Source organism: Camelus bactrianus, chromosome 22, assembly GCF_048773025.1.
Source record: "Camelus bactrianus isolate YW-2024 breed Bactrian camel chromosome 22, ASM4877302v1, whole genome shotgun sequence".
Classification (NCBI taxonomy): Eukaryota; Metazoa; Chordata; class Mammalia; order Artiodactyla; family Camelidae; genus Camelus; species Camelus bactrianus.
This window is the reverse complement of record NC_133560.1, coordinates 27,433,666-27,448,917: the sequence shown is the minus strand read 5'-3', so window position 1 is coordinate 27,448,917 and position 15,252 is coordinate 27,433,666. Positions and strand designations below refer to the sequence as shown.

Below are 15,252 nucleotides of genomic sequence, written 5' to 3'. Positions count from 1 at the left end.
CTGGATGATCAAACACCACCCTCCTTCTGGGTCACACAGGGGAGGAAGGGGAGGTGAACTTGGGTACACCTTGTACCAACCTTACCTCTTCTCTGATGCCAAAAGGGAGGCGGGTGCCCGATGACATCCCTTTGGTGTTCATCACAGCTTACCGGGAACAGGAAGCACCTTTTGAATACCTACTGTGTGCCAGGCATGCTCCACCCATGATCTCATTCAAGCATGGAGCTTTCATCCCCATGACAACCCCTGGAAAGTACAGTCTCACTTTTTATGTTGAAGGCAGGCACAGAGAGGTCAAGCAATCTGCTGGAAGTCACACAGCTTTTAAAATGTATTTGAACTCCAGTCTCTTATAGATCTTCAAGTTCTCTTTAATATTAAAAGCCACATGTTCACCATTTGGTGGGGGGGGGGGATTGCAGGCATAGGGGCTGGGAGAGGGCGTCCAGAATCTCTAGACGTCAGGGGTCTTCCAGCGTTGGGGAGGAGACGTCTGTCCCTGAGGATCCATGTGCATTTTTAGGGCATGGTAGGTTCTTGCAAACCAGGTCCCCTCCCTTCTGTGAGGCAGGATGTATGTCCCCGCTGCATCTGGCCTTGTGAGGAATCTGGGGTGGCTTCGTTGGTCCCTGTTGGGGATCCCCAGAAGCCTGGGTATCCTAGCGTGAAGAAGGGGGTCTGTGCTTTCAATGCTCAGGCTCCAGGCGCTGCGACAGGACACTGAGAACGCGCTGGAACTTCTCCAGACGTGTGGCCCGCGGTGCCTCAGCCCCTCGGCTCCCCCAGAGCAGCCTCCGCAAGAAACTGGTTGTCAGGGCCTCTCTCAGCTCCGGGTTGGGCCGGAATCCTGGAGGAGGGGCCAGGTAGGCTAGGGGCGGGGCCCAGGCCCCTGCCTTGCCCCTTAGGGACTTTGACCCTGCGGGAGCCAGGAGGGACTCTGCCCCAGGTTCTCTGGATAACTGGGCAGGGTTAGCAAGGAGGGGGCCCCAGGGTCTCTGTAGGAGTAGGGGTCCGGGTGCAGGTGGCTGAGGGGCTCCGTGAAAGCGGGCTCTCCTGGGGTGCATGGGGCAGTCTGCTCCAGGTGAAGATCTGGGGGCCCCGCTTTAGGGGTCGTGCCTTTAGATGGAGCCACGGGTGTGTCTGTGTGTGTGTAATGTGGGGTCTGCGCTGCCCTGCGTGGCAAGTTGGCAGGGAGGTGGGGCCACGTTGGAAGGAGAGGAGTGCTAAGGTCACAGACAAAGGCAGGAATGACCCAGGTGGGGGCCTCTGGAGGCTGGGCTGCCCCAGGACCAAGGAGGGAGGTGTGGCTCCGACCCCAGTGGGGTCTCTGTTCTACCAGGTTGAAGGACCGAGTCATTTTGGAGGGAGCTGGTCATTAATTGAGATCCTCTGGGGGCAGAGCCTTCCCAGAGGTGGGAGAGTGCTAGTGGGGCCCCGTGGGCGTGGCTCTGGGGGGCTGGACCGCACTTTCGGGGCGGAGGGCACTCTTACTGTCAGCACCACAGATTGCAGGGTCCTTGAGGTGAGAACCCCCGAGATGGGGTGAGAACCCCCCGGGGTGGGGCCTCCCAGTTCAGGAAGGTCTCTGGGAGGCATGATGGGAGGCTCTAGTCCCTAGCCTGGAGGGGTTTGGGGGCACCCGGTTAGAGCACGCAGGTTGTTTCTAAAGTCGGCATCTCTGGCAGCCAGGTGCAGAGAGGGCGCTCACCTCGCAGGCGCCGGGCCGCTGTCTCGCGAAATCTGGGCGCGTCCTGGGCCATCTGACGCGCCCCGTGCAGGGTGCGCAGCAGCCGCTCGCAGCTCTCATCCAAGGGCCCCGGGAGTTCCTCGCCCTCCAGCACGCGCACCGCGGGTGCCACGTGCGGCAGCGTCACCTCGCCCGGGTCGCAGGGTCCTGTTGGGGGAAGGGTCTGGGCTGGGCTTAGGGCAGAGGGCGGGTCCTAGGGAGAAGACGGTGCGACAAACATTGGGCCGAGAGCACACTAGGACAGAAGCAACGGGTGGGGTTTGGGTCAAATAGAGGCTTGAGCCCAGCCCAGGACGGGAAGGGGGGTAAGGGAGGGGCCTAGGGAAGGGGCGGAGCCCAGGACAGAGTGAGGGCGGGACCTGGGGATTGAGTCCTGGACCCAGTCCCGTACAGAGGGCGAGGGCTAGGGCGAGGAAGGCGGAGCCTTGCTTAAGGGGCGGGGCCTAGGGCCGAAACATCTGGCGGAACGTAGGGCCAAGGTGGAGCCTAGAACAGAAGCAAGGGGAGGGGTTTGGCCAGAGACCCAGAGGCCAGAGCCTAGCACAGAGCTGGGTCTGAGTCAGGGCCCCGGCCTAGGGCAAGGGGCGGAGCCTAGGGGAGAAGCAGGGGCGAGGACCCAAGTCCCCGGCAGGGCCTAAGACTGGACTAGGGTTCTGATGAGAGTTACCACTCATCTAAAGATGCCACTCACCGGCTCCCTCATCCAGCGCCCGCAACAGCGGTTTCAGCTCCTGCTCGAAGGCCAGCGCAGCCTCGGTGTGGCTCCTTCGGAGCTGGCGCCACGTGCGTTCCAATCGCGACACCTGGAGGAAGGAACAGACCTGAGAACGCTTCCTCTCCACTCTTCCCCATCACTCAGACTCTGGCTCCTCCTTGTTCTAGGGCTTCCCACGCACCTGGGGCAGGAGCAAGGCGCCCATGACAGCGGCCAGTCCGGGCAGGTCCCCCGCTGCCCCTGGCCGCAGCGCCAGGGCCAGTTCCACCAGGCCTTTTAGGGCGGCCGCGCGTTCCTCCAGAGGCCCTGCGCAGCCCAGCACAGCCAGCGCCCCCGCCAACATCAGCGCCTCGTGCCTGTAGAGGCGGAGGGCAAAGGTCTGGGGGCAGTGGAGAGGTTTGCAAGGTGGGGTGAGACGGGACAGTGGGTGGCATTGCCCATGCCCCTCCTCCCTGGGTGGGGGGCGTGAATGGTGGTGGTGGTGGTGGTGGTGGGAGGTTTGGGGATCCTAGGGGATCCCAGGTGGCTGGCTCACCTCTCCAGCAGTTCCAACCTCAAACGATGCCCATGGGGAAGTGTGAGCAGCTCCAGGCCGGAGGCGACCCCCATGGCACGCCGCTGAGCCCTGGTCACTCCCAGGAGGCCTGTCGCCTGGCCATGAGGGGCAGGGGTAAGAGTAGGGAAGGAAAGTGAGCAGGGTGAGTATGTGGGTGTGAGATGGAGTTGGGCCTGGCCCTGGCTTCAGACAGTGCCTGGCAGAGAGAACCCGGTAAGTAACCCACCTGGCAGTCCACCAATAGCAAGTGGAGGGCGGTACTCTCAGAATGGTGCTCCAGGAACAGGCCTCGGAGAGTACGCAGGACCTCAGGTTCCAGAGGCCGATTCTGGGGGCCCAGCAGGCAGGAGGGCTTGTCAAGGGGGCTCAAAGAAACCTCAGCCTGTGGTCTTGCAAAACATCCGTTCTCCTCCTCTTCCTCATCCTCCTCAGCCTCCCACCATGGCACCTCTGGCTCTGGGCAGCTGTGGCCAGGGGCTGTTCCCTGGACCTTGGGCACTCGGGGCACCAGCTCACAGTATGTAGGGGGGCGTCCAGAGGCATCAGGCAGCATCAGTGAGGGTGTTCGAGGTGGCTTGGTTGGTCCCTTGGCGTGAAGCTGCCCATCGGAGGCCCTGAGGCTGTCAGGAATGGACCCCATGGAAACCGGGGTCTTTAGTAACACGGGGTCACTACCTGTCCGGGGTAGGGCAGATGCGGGCACGGTGGAGGCTCCTGAGGGGTCATACAAGAGGAGGTGAGAGAGGTACACATAGAAGACAGCTGGGTAGAAGGGGGGTGCTTCAAGGGCAACCACCACTCATTCAGCCAGTAACCAGTTATCCCAACCCATCTTGGTGTGGCTTTGAACTTGAATAACTTCATCAACATAAATGCTATGCACTTATCAACGGTTTAAAAATTAGCTTTCTCTGATATGTCTGGAGTTATGTGAATTCTGAATAGTACATTTTATTTATTTTATTATTTATTTTCCTGTGTGTGTGGGGGGGTAATTAAATTTCTTTGTTTAGTTGGTTATTTTAATGGAGGTACTGGGGATTGAACCAGGACCTTGTGCATGCTAAGCATGTACTCTAAGCACTGAGCTATACTCTCAAATTTTAAATTTGAATTCTTTGTTTTTGCTCCTCCGATGGAAGATGGGAAGTATTGACCATACACAATTAAAATAAAAAATAAATCATTCAAAATTCATAAAACTATGTAAGCATCAAAGAAATGGAATTTATCATAAACTTTTGAATGATGACTTTTGTTAAGGTCATGACATATTCACTTCTGAGGTTATTGGAATTTAAAGCTGCACCCAGACTTGGGGTGAGACTCTGTATTTATGACGCATTTAAGTTTACCCTGTTATAGGGGTTTAAAACCTTCCCATGATTCCCAGTTCACCCTGAATAAGAGCCACAAGTCCTCACATTAGCGCCCAAAGCCCTCACCATCTGAGCCTCATCTCTCTGACTTCCCTCTCATTCCCACTGCTGCTGCTACACTCATCTCCTTTTGCTTCAATGAACAGTTCAAACTCTGGTCCTGGCCCCAGGACCTTTGCACTGGCTGTTCCTTCCACATGGGCCACTCTAACTCCCACTTTTCTAATTGTTCCCTCCCTCACCTCCTTCAAATCTTTCTCCGTGGGGCTTTTCCTAACTACCACTTAAAATTGTAATACTCACTCCCATCCCCACACTCCTTACTCTGTTCTGCTTTTAATTTTACCCCTGAACTTACATAATTGACTTATTTTTGTTGTTCATGGTCCTTCCTTTAAGAGGAGGATGTTGGCTCCACTCAAGCAGGAATCTGCCTTTCTTGTTCATTGATGTATCTCAGTACTGAGTACAGTGCCTGGCACACAATGAGGACTCGTGTTGAATTGGGGAGGTTGGGCAGGGCAGATAAAGCAGTCAGGGAATGAGGGGACCCTTCATTTATGTAGATGGTCAAGGTCAGCTGCTTTGAGGAACTCACATTAGATGAGTTGGGAATGGGTTTTCCAATGGTGAGAAGAGCAAGTGCAAAGGCCCTGAGGCAGCAACAAATTTGGAAAGTTCCAGCAACTGAAAGGAAGACTGTGTGACGAGTGAAGAGGGGAAGTAAGAGGAGTTTTTAGAGCAGTCAGCCGTGGTCAGCACAGAGGATCTTGGAATAATCATAAACCCACATTTTTAAGCATCTCCAAAGTTCTTGTGTGTTTTTAATCACCATGAGAATATTGAAGCATCATCATCCCTTTTTTCAAAAAAGCTAAGTCACCTGCCCAAGGTCGCTTGGGTAGTGCATGGCAGAGCAATCTGAGCTATGTGCTGTCCTGATAGACCCTTACCTGGTCCAGGGTGGTCTTCTGTCCGTCCCACCTGCTCCAAACCTGCAGGCTGACTGTCACTCCACTTCCTAGCCCTGGGGGGATAGAGATGGGGGGTGTGTAGTCCTACTCCAAGCAGAGCAGCCCCCACCAATGCCCAGAAAACCCTACATCCAGTCACTCAGGACCAGTGGATCCCAACCAGGGTATGTGATCCCCCCCAGGGGACACTTGACAACATCAGGAGACATTTTTGGTCATTATAACTGGGAGGTGGGGTAAAGAGGATGCTGCTGGCATCTAGTGGGTGGAGGCCAGGGATGCTGCTCAACATCCTACAATGCACAGAACAGCCCTTCACAGCCGAGAGTAATCTGGCCTCAGATGTCAATAGCGCATAATGCCGAAGGGGAGCACCCTGGGGTGTTTGGTGTCGTCCGGGAGATAGGGAGCCTATGACTGAGTACCTGAGCAGCTCTGTCCGAGCTGGGCTATCTGGAAGGGTGTCCTCACTAAAACTGCGTCGAATAGGTCCTTGCCATGTCACCGGCCTGGAGGCCACAGCCCCCGTGAGCTGGGACAGTGGACGCTGGCCGGTCACATAGCTGTGAACCAGGGCAGGCAGGCTTGGGAAACGCTCATCCTCCAGCTGAAAGAGGGCTCTGGGCCGGCCTGGCCGGGGACGCAGGGCCACACGGAGCACTTCGAAGTGTAGGACTGAGCCCCGCCAGCGGCAGGAGATCACGGGGTGGCCCCCACGGGACCCAGACGCACGAACTAAGAAGTCACCATCTTGCTGGAGAAGGGCCTCAGCCTTCTGGGGGTAGGAGGTAAGGGGCAGGGGTTTGAAGCATGAGCCCGTATCAGCAGTTAATGGTGACTCCCCATCACCACCCACCCACCCAAGAAAAGCCAACCCAGACACTGAGTAGCTTTGTGGCAAACCATTTCCCCTTTTCTCATGGGCATGCCTCTGGACTACATCTCCCAGGCTCTCTTGCAGTTAGGGTCATCATGCGACAAGATCTGGCTATGGTATGAGAAGTGCTCTGGGGGATGTCCAGACCTGGCTCGTAAAACCCTCCTGCACAATCCTACAGGCTCTATCCCCTATAGGTCTACTGATGTCCCCAGAGCCCTGGAGGATGGCGGAGCCACAAAATGGAAAGGGCTTGGGTCTGACACACTTTGGAGCTTTCCATCCCCACTCCTCAACAACCTTGGACTGTGACATGAACTAGCCCTTAAATGGTGAACAAGTTTGGCCGGTAACATCTTGAGAATGTTTGTTGCAGCCACTAGTTGACACTGACTAATGAGACTTCCAACCTGAGGACGTGCACTGGGCTTGTGATGCAAACGTGGCTTCAAGGAAAGCTATTAGCTGGATCCTTCCAAACAGACTGTGACCTAGAAGTCCGCCTTTATAAAAAGGCTCCAGCAATCTTCTGCCAGCAATGGTGGCTGGTGTGAAAATAGGGGCTGAGGGCCACAGCCTTTATAATATGCCAGACACTGTTTTAGGTGTAAAACATATCAACTCACTTCATCCTTTACCAAGGTTAAGAGGTAGGGCCCATTATGCCCATTTTACAGATGGGCAAACCGAGGTCCAGAGACTTCAAATACCTTGCCCTAGTTCATACCCAATGTAAGTCATAGGGCTAGGGTTTGAACCCAGGATGTCTGGCACTAAAGTGTGGGATTTTAACCTCTAAGCTACACTGCTTCTCACGATTTGATTGGATGCTCAGGGTCCTGGGACTCCTGAAGGTGATACCTCAGTTGGATTTGAGGGTGAGGAGCCTTGGGTTGAGAGGCAGATGGGGCCCTGGTGGTCACAGGTGCCTGGGATCCAGAGAGAGAGAGGGACTGAGCCACGGGGTGGTTTGAGGGGTCATTAGGACCCTTTTTAATCTCTATCCCCATCCTCAACAGCATCCCAAAGGAAGTGATTGCTTAAATATAAGAAGTGACATGCCACACATGTGAAGCTTCAAGATAGTCCCCAGCCCCCCAGCTCCCTCTTCCCATAGACTTGGACTGTAAGTCCCTTATCTGGGACCCAGGAGTCCCCAGTAAGTCGAAGGTGGGAGAGACTCCCCATCAGATGGTCCTGAGGCCCTGCAGGGGGCAGCGGTACCTGGCGGGACAGGGGTCCGTGGTACCAGGGTTGGGCAGCAACGTCCTCTCCATCCTGTGGCACCTGCATGGAGCACCTGGGGGCAGAGGGTGCAAGGACTGTGCTCTGTACTTCCAGAGGGCCTCAGTCTTCCTCATCTGAAAAATGGGAATAATTACTCTTGCTTCCTGAGTGGCTGGGTCAGCCCCCACCATGTTCCTCATAGTTTTTGGTTTGTTTTGTTTTCTTTGCTTGTTTTTGAATGTATGATATCAGTTATTTTTTATTTTTATTTTAAAAAATTTATTGAACTTTAGTCAGTTTACAATGTGGTGTCAATGTTTGGTGTACAACATAATGTTTCAGTCATACATGTACAAAAATATATTCATTTTCATATTCTTTTTCATTATTGATTACTGTAAGATATTGAGTATAGTTCCCTGTGCGCTACAGTAGAAACTCATTGTTTATCTATTTTATATACAATAGTTACTATCTGCAAATCTCGAACTCCCAATTTATCCTTTCCCAATACCTTTCCCCCTGGTAACCAAGAGTTTGTTTTCTATGTCTGTGAGTCTGTGTCTGTTTTGTAAATAAGTTCATTTGTGTCTTTTTTTTTTTTTTTATAAGATTCCACAAATGAGTGACATGATATGGTATTTGCTATTTTTCTTTCTCTTTCTGGCTTACTTCACTTAGAATTACAAACTCCCCTAAACTCCCCTTGTAGTTTTGAAGACAGTAACCGGCACCCTACCAAACCTTAAAATGCAACTCTCTTTGTATATGTATATATACAAATATTTATTTTATTTTATTTATTTTTCACAAATATATATTTTTTAATTAAAGAAATTACTCATAGTCAGAATTTATATATACATATATATATATATATCAGATTAAAATCAGGCTATGAGTAACTTTAATTTAGAATAGGCTGTGATTTCACAGAAACACTTATACATTCACTGGGATTCTTGCAAAAGCTGAAGACCTGCACATTGCTTTCAGTGTGATGCAATTTTTTGGGGGGGGGGAGAGTAATTAGGTTCATTTATTTATTTATTTTTAGAGGAGGCACTGGGGATTGTACACAGGACCTTGTGCATGCTAGGCATGCGCTCTACCACTTGAGCTATATCCCCTCCTTTATTTTTATTTTTAATGGAGTACTGGGGATTGAATCCAGGACCTCATGCATGCTAAGCATGTGCTCTACCACTGAGCTATACCCTCCCTCTGTCAATGTAATGCAATTTGCATGCGGATGATGTATTGCTATGTTTCGGAGAAATTTAATTATTGAATCCACTCAAACCAATATTTATGGGGCTCCCACTGTGTGCCAGGCACCATTCTAGGCACTAAGACCTCGTAGTGAGCAAAACAGACTGGGATCCCTGCCCTTAGGGATGTTCTAGTCGGGGAGACAGTGACTGAGAAAATAAATTAGTAGGTGAGGGAGGATAGGATAGGTCAGAGAGACCTAAGCAGACAAATGGCACCAGGGATGGGATTAGGAAGATCTGAGTGGTGGAGTTAAGATTTTCCATAGGGTGACAATGGGAAGGTCTCAGTCAGTAAAGATTTGGAGGATTTTGAGAAAGCAAGCCAGGTAGTTCTTGGGGTGAAAGGAATTTCTGGCTGGAGGGGGAAGGGTGGGATTTAATTGACTAAAATCTACAGTGTCTTAGCAATCTATGGGCACACTCAAGTATTCTTAGGTGGTATGCAAATCTAACCCATGTGTGGCTTCCAAAGTAAAGCCATTTTTTAAGGGCATTCAAAGGTCACATTTTTGTAGGTGTTGGCAAACAGTGAGTAGGCATTTGTAGATCTTTATGTTATGGAGCTGCTACATTTTGTTGTGAATATTATGGTCAAATTTAGGTCTCAGACACTTTAGGACTCCCTTGATCGCCATGCAGTTCTCAGGCACTGGGTGCCTCAAGCGTCTGGCGGGGAAATCTGCCCTGGATTCAAGGGACGCAGGGGTCTGCTGGCCTCCTCCACTCCCAGGCTCTTCTGGACCTGGCTGGTTCTGTAGGGAAATCGCACCAGGATTCCTACAACCTGAGTCAGCTGGCTCAGGCCCTGAAAGGGGCAGGAAGTTTCAGGCTGGCCCCAGGTTGCTGCAGGGGCGGGGAGCGGAGCAGAGTGCTGGCTCCAGGCGCCACATACCTGAACGCCAGGTGTGTCTCCTAGATGCCCGTGCACTTCCTGTTTGTCAGCTGAGCCATGTCTGGCCTCTGTCTAAAGAGTCCCCCAACTCCAGCGTCCTCTGTCTTACGGGCCCCCGGGTGGCTGTGGAGGTGGGTCACTGACAAGGCTCTGGTTAGTTCCAGGGGGAAGGCAGGGAGCTCGGAATGGGCACAGGTCACCCATGACCCATCTAAGTCATCCTCCTGCTTTGCGTCCTTTGCAATCATTTCTGGACATCTGAGCAGGGGAGAGAGGAAGGTGGCAGAGTCAGGAGAGGGGGGTGGGTGAGAAGCCAGCTTGGGGGAAGGAGGGAGGGGATTATTTATGCTCTATCGATGGGGTGCCACCTGCACACAGACACATGGACACAGATGGATACGAGGACTCAAACGTGAGCCAACGCTGACTGGTTGTGCGCCAGGCCCTGTTCTAGACCCTGGAGAAACAGTGATGAATGAGACCAAGGCCTGGCTGGTGGGCGAGACACACAGCACAAGCACACAGTGAATGAAGAAGATAATGTCTAAGGGTAAACAATGAAGGTGATAAAACAGGGAGATGTGATAAAGGCAAGACAATTATGCAAAGATTTGGAGAAAGCAGTCCAGGTTGTGGGGTACAGCGAGTGCAAAGGTCTGGGGCTGGCTTTTCACAGTTTACATCATCAGGGAGGCCGAAGTGGCTGGCTCCTGCGAGCAAGGAGCTAAGTGGAGAGCAAGGAGGTCGGCGGGGGTGAGACCAGGCAGAAACTGGTGGATCCCGAATTTTCATCTGAGTGGGCTGGAAGGGCAGCTCCGGAAGGGTTTTAAGTGAGGGAGGGGCACGATCTGGTTTAAAAAGAGCGCTCAGGCAAAAGTGGAAGCAAGCTTTCCGTGTTGCACAGGAAACACGCTTAGAGGTGCAAGTACGCCCAGGTACACGGACACGCGTAATGCATAGCGACCCAATCAGGCGACCCCTTCTACGTTCGCGGACGCGCATGGACAGACACTCAGATCCTCCCCGGGATCTGGTGGCCGCACCTGGGAAAGAGAGAACTCCCTACCTCAATGAACTCTTGGTCCTGAATCCGTCTGGGGTCCCTCACTCACCTAGGCCGGGACCCGCGGAGTTCCCAAGAACCTGGGGCGGGGCGGAAGCCAGAGGCTCTGCGGCTCGCGACCCCTCCCTCCCCGCCCCAGCCAAGTCCAGCGTTTCCCCGCCGCGCCCAGAGGGAACCGAGCCCCATCACCTGGCCCCGCCCCTTCAAGCCCTGCCCCGTCAGGCCTCACCTCTTCTCCAGCTATAACCTCCCGGGCTCGGGGCTCGCCGCCTTGTTCGCGCTTAGTACGGTTAGCACGGGTCTTTGGGCTAACCACGCCCCCTTCAGGTAAAACTCGCTTCTCCATAGACCACGCCCCCTTGGGAACCCCGTTCCTGCTTAGTGGGTTCCGCCCCCTTAGAACCCTGCCCCACCCTCCTCCGACTGACCACGCCCACACATCTCCCCGCCCCTCTTTCAGTCCTGCCGCTTAGAACCGGGTCCCTAGATTCATTCTCATTAGGGTCTCGGGCTGGCCCTAAGCACCCATAGCCTCTTGGGACGGGAGAAAAGATGTTTCTCTCCTAGCCTATCAGTGTTCCCGGCAGGGGCAGGGCGGTCCCTACCGGCTCTCTTCCCCTGCCGGGAGTGGTGGCGGGCTGTGACGTGATGGGGTGAGCTTCCTCCAGACCGCCCCCCTGGGTTTCCGGGAAGGAACCCCATGGGGGTGTCGGGTTTTGTGGAGAGAGATGCGGGAAAACACGACAGCCTCTCCCAGTAACTGAACTTTGGAGTTGAGCTAGGACGTCGTGGGGGTGGTAAACTTTCAGGTAGTTTCCTAGGTAAGGGGAAGGAGGAGAGGGGGCTTCCATCGTGTTGCCTGGAGACAAGCATGAGACAGGTGGTGGTCGGGGCTGGCGGTGGGATCTGGAACCAGAAAGAGGACGCTCAAGCCAAGTTTATTGACGGGGCTCATAACAACAACAGAGTCGAAAGCAGTAGCTGTAACTATCATTCATTAAGCTCTTACTGTATGCCAGGACTATTCTGCTTGCTTGACCTGCCTCCACACGTACCATTTTTACGTAGACCTTGCAGTGAGATGGGTACTATTTTCATCACCTCCACTTTCTAGGGGCAGAATCTGAGGCACGGGGAAGCTAAGCCTTTCCCCCACGTTAGCAGGCTTGTCAGTGGTCAAGGCGGGATTCAAGCCAGGAGGCCTGGAGAGCTATCCTGTCTTCCTGGCTTTCATCCTTGCAGTCCCACGATCTCTGATCCCTACAATTAATTCTAAACGGTGAAGTTTACTGTCACCTATTTTACGATGAGGAAATTGACTCACAGGGAGCCACGAATGCTTGGGGATGAAAATTTTGGTGCCTGTGGGATCGTAAATATGGGAATTTCCAGCCTGGGAATTTCCCTCCTGTCAACGTGGAAGAGACTTCAAGTTCAGGAGTCTGACAGGTGTGTTTTCCTTGACCCACTCCGGCCTGGTTTTGGTAGAGTAGTGGGTATGACCAGTGAAGGGGTCTAGCGCCCCCAAGTGGCTACAATAATTAAAGAAGAAAATCCAAGGCAGGGGTGCCTTCTGAGGTGGAGGGGGTAGGGAAGACTGTGGGTGGAAGTGGGGAGAGAGAGACCTCCTAGACCAGATGATTTCAGGTAATGATAAGGGCTACGAAGAGAGTAAACATTTGCTAAATTAAAATGACACGATTGAAGTCTATAAGGAAAGAGATGATGGTGGCCAGGGACATGGGGATAAATGAATAGATTTGGGATAAGTGTCAGAGGTAGAGCCAATAGAGCTTTCAACTAGTCATTCATTCGCTCATTCATTCATTGATGCAACAAATATTTACGAAGCATGCATATGTGCCAGGTGCTGAGGGTGGAGTCCAACAAAAGAGACACAAATTTCTAAATACACAATAAGGAAATCAGTATAATAAAATAGATTTGTCAGACAGTGATCAGGGCTAGATGTGGGGAAGTTGGGTAGGGTGTGATGGAGTAGGGGAAAAGGCTGTGATTTGAAATGGAAAGTTTTGGGAAGACTTCAGGAGAGCAAAGTCGCAGGAGGTGAGGGAGCTAGCCGAGCGAAGTCGCCTCAGGCGGAGGGAGATAATGTGCAAAGGCCCTGTGGCAGGATTCTAGGGCAGGATTCTGGGGTGACCTGGTGGGCTGGAGAAACACTGAGGGAACCCGTGTGGCCGGAGCAGAGTGAACGAGTGGGAGAGTGGAGGAGGTAAGGGCAGGGATGAGGGCATAACGTACAGAGCCTTGCGGGCTGCAGGGAGGACTTTGACCCCAGTGAGGGGGGCTTTGGAACAAGATGACTTAGGCGTTCACGAGTGCGCTCTGATGGGGGAGTCCAGACTGCGGGGGCTGAGAACAGGAGCGCGGGGACCGACAGCGGAAGGAGACCTACTAGGTCAGGCTAGCAAGGATGCGGGGCGGACTAGGGTGGAGGCAGAGGAGGGAGGGGTGGGAAGAAGGCGGATTTTGGGTCTTTTTCGGAGGCGGTACTGCTCTGGGGTTGGATGTAGAGGAAGGCAGCAGGTCTCAGTCTGGTTACACTGACCTCACTCCTGGGTGCCCAGGTGTTCAGTTTTGGGGGAAAGAGAGGCGTGGTCCTGCTTGAAAGGGGCTGGGCGGGGCTGGGCTGCAGGTGCTCCCCCGCCCCCATCCGCCCCCACCCCACGGCTCCTCCTCCTCCACCCCCTCTCAGGGCGACAGTTACAGGCAAAGAAGAGGAAGTGGTAGCTAGCTAGCACAGGCGGGCGGGCGGAGGAGGCGGCGAGGGTGCGCGGCCCGGCCCGGGAAGGCAGCGGCCATGGAGCTGTGGCGCCAGTGCACCCACTGGCTGATCCAGTGCCGGGTCCTGCCGCCCAGCCACCGCGTGACCTGGGATGGGGCCCAGGTGTGCGAGCTGGCTCAAGCCCTCCGGGATGGCGTCCTGCTCTGCCAGCTGCTCAACAACCTCCTTCCCCACGCCATCAACCTGCGAGAAGTCAACCTGCGTCCCCAGATGTCCCAGGTGAGCCCGCCACAGGCTGGCCGGCCCGAGGGTGGGAGGGGAGAGGCAGACCCCCCCGCCGCCACTCCAAGGTTGGCACCAGGGGGCTGATGCACCGGCGCCTCCAGGCCGGCAGCGTAGAGCGGAATCTGCTCCTGACTCTGGGTCTGACACCAGGTACCGGGAAGCGGCGGCGGTGACACTCAGCGATTCTGGGGTGGCCCACCCGAGGTTAATGGCAACGGGCCAATAGGCTCCCCGTTAGCCACGCTTAGGCTGAGAACGGCAGACTTGAGGCTGACGCTCCCAAACCCCAGGCTGACTCCTCTGGAGACCGAGCCCCCAGACGGGGCTGTGGGGGTTCCTGAGGGGCGCTGGTAACCCCTTGGGTGGCTGGTAGGATACCTGAGGCTTTTGACTCCTTTGACATCTCCCCCCTCCTCCAAGATTCTGGCCCTGGGGGAGGGGCCTCCTCCGACTCCTTCCCCCACATGCATCTCCTCCTCCCGGGGCCTGGGCCCCTTCCTTCCCCTCACATCTTCCCCTTGGCTTCCTGCCTGGGCCTGGGGCAGCATGGGGCGACTGCGGGGCGGGCTGTGGGCTCCGGGCTCCGGGCTCTGTAGCTCCATCCATCCCAGGGGCCATCTCGAGGCAGGACATGACCCTGAGCCTCAAGAGAGGGTCTTGGGATTTTGGATCCTAAAAATAGCTGCTTTTTCTCTGTAGGGATTTCTGCAAGGGCCTGAGGTTCCAGGGGGAGGTGGATTTGACTGCCGCCGCCCCCAGCTCAGGAAATATATTCAAATTCCTATTTGAATGCGGTTGGGTGGGGGTGGTAAACTGACTGGGTCTCTCCGGGTAGCACCTTCTCTGGTTCCCTATGGCCTCCGGAGTGCTGGGTGGAAGCGATGTCGGCTGATGGCTGGCAGTTAGGGGCGCCTCGCCTGCCCTGGAGGTCCGAAGGCACACTGGCCATCTAGCCCGCAGGCTCTACCCCTGGACGAAAGCCTTGTCTGGAAGAGCCGCGGGCTAGTGGGGCATTGCCTTCTCCCTGGTCTGAGGTGCCACGTGCGAATGGGGGGAGGGGAAGTAGCTGCTCAGGGAGGGGTCCCTGAGGGTGTCTCTTGGGGACAGGGCCATGCATAAGAGAGGTGCGTGGCCCATCCTCCCCTAGCTCAGGCAGGCTTCCTGAGAGAATGAGGGAACCCCAGAGGCCCCCTCCCCCCATGGCCAGCTGCTCTGGCCACAGGCCATCCCAAATTCGCCTACATTTTTTTCCTCCTTCTGGCGTCCAGCTTATAAGGAAGTAGCCATCAGACCCTTCAGGTGTCAGACCTGCAAGCAGTCAAGATTCTGTGAGGCTTCAATAGCAGCTAATGGGAAGGTGGATAGACTTAAGGATGAACTTCCATCCCTGCTGGCATCTTCCCTACAGCTGGCTCTCTGATGAAGCGCAAGGGGACCTGGCATTAATCTCTAGGAGGACTGCTGCAGGGATTAATGTGTCTTGATTTTCTGTGCTGGGCAATGCTGAGGACCCT

At 54.4% G+C, this 15,252-nt stretch overlaps 2 protein-coding genes across 6 annotated transcripts in view; one reads left to right on the top strand and one right to left on the bottom strand.

Annotated features, from left to right (window-relative positions):
* Positions 1 to 353: 353 nt before the first annotated feature.
* On the bottom strand, positions 354 to 11,056 carry SH2D3A (SH2 domain containing 3A). Of its 5 annotated transcripts, none has more exons than XM_074350944.1 (10): positions 10,757 to 10,775; positions 7,476 to 7,551; positions 5,800 to 6,149; positions 5,354 to 5,427; positions 3,248 to 3,735; positions 3,001 to 3,116; positions 2,647 to 2,821; positions 2,442 to 2,553; positions 1,712 to 1,897; positions 354 to 850 (listed from the first exon to the last, which is right to left on the bottom strand). In XM_074350944.1, the coding sequence occupies exons 2-10, from the start codon at positions 7,542 to 7,544 to the stop codon at positions 690 to 692; spliced, it is 1,731 nt and encodes a 576-aa protein (XP_074207045.1). In that variant the 5' UTR covers positions 7,545 to 7,551; positions 10,757 to 10,775; the 3' UTR covers positions 354 to 689. The 5 variants fall into 5 exon arrangements, 3 of the variants coding, with proteins under 3 accessions (XP_074207045.1, XP_074207048.1, XP_074207046.1); XR_012501663.1 differs by having other exon boundaries at positions 712 to 850; positions 1,712 to 1,985; positions 10,757 to 10,823; XR_012501664.1 differs by having other exon boundaries at positions 712 to 850; positions 1,712 to 1,943; positions 10,757 to 10,823.
* A 2,385-nt stretch (positions 11,057 to 13,441) lies between these two features.
* The window catches only part of VAV1 (vav guanine nucleotide exchange factor 1), a 47,722-nt gene continuing 45,911 nt past the window's right edge, over positions 13,442 to 15,252 (top strand). Inside the window, exon 1 of the mRNA XM_074350943.1 lies at positions 13,442 to 13,732. Coding sequence (XP_074207044.1) covers positions 13,529 to 13,732 — 204 coding nt within the window. The 5' untranslated portion in view covers positions 13,442 to 13,528. The remainder of the gene's footprint in view (positions 13,733 to 15,252) is intronic.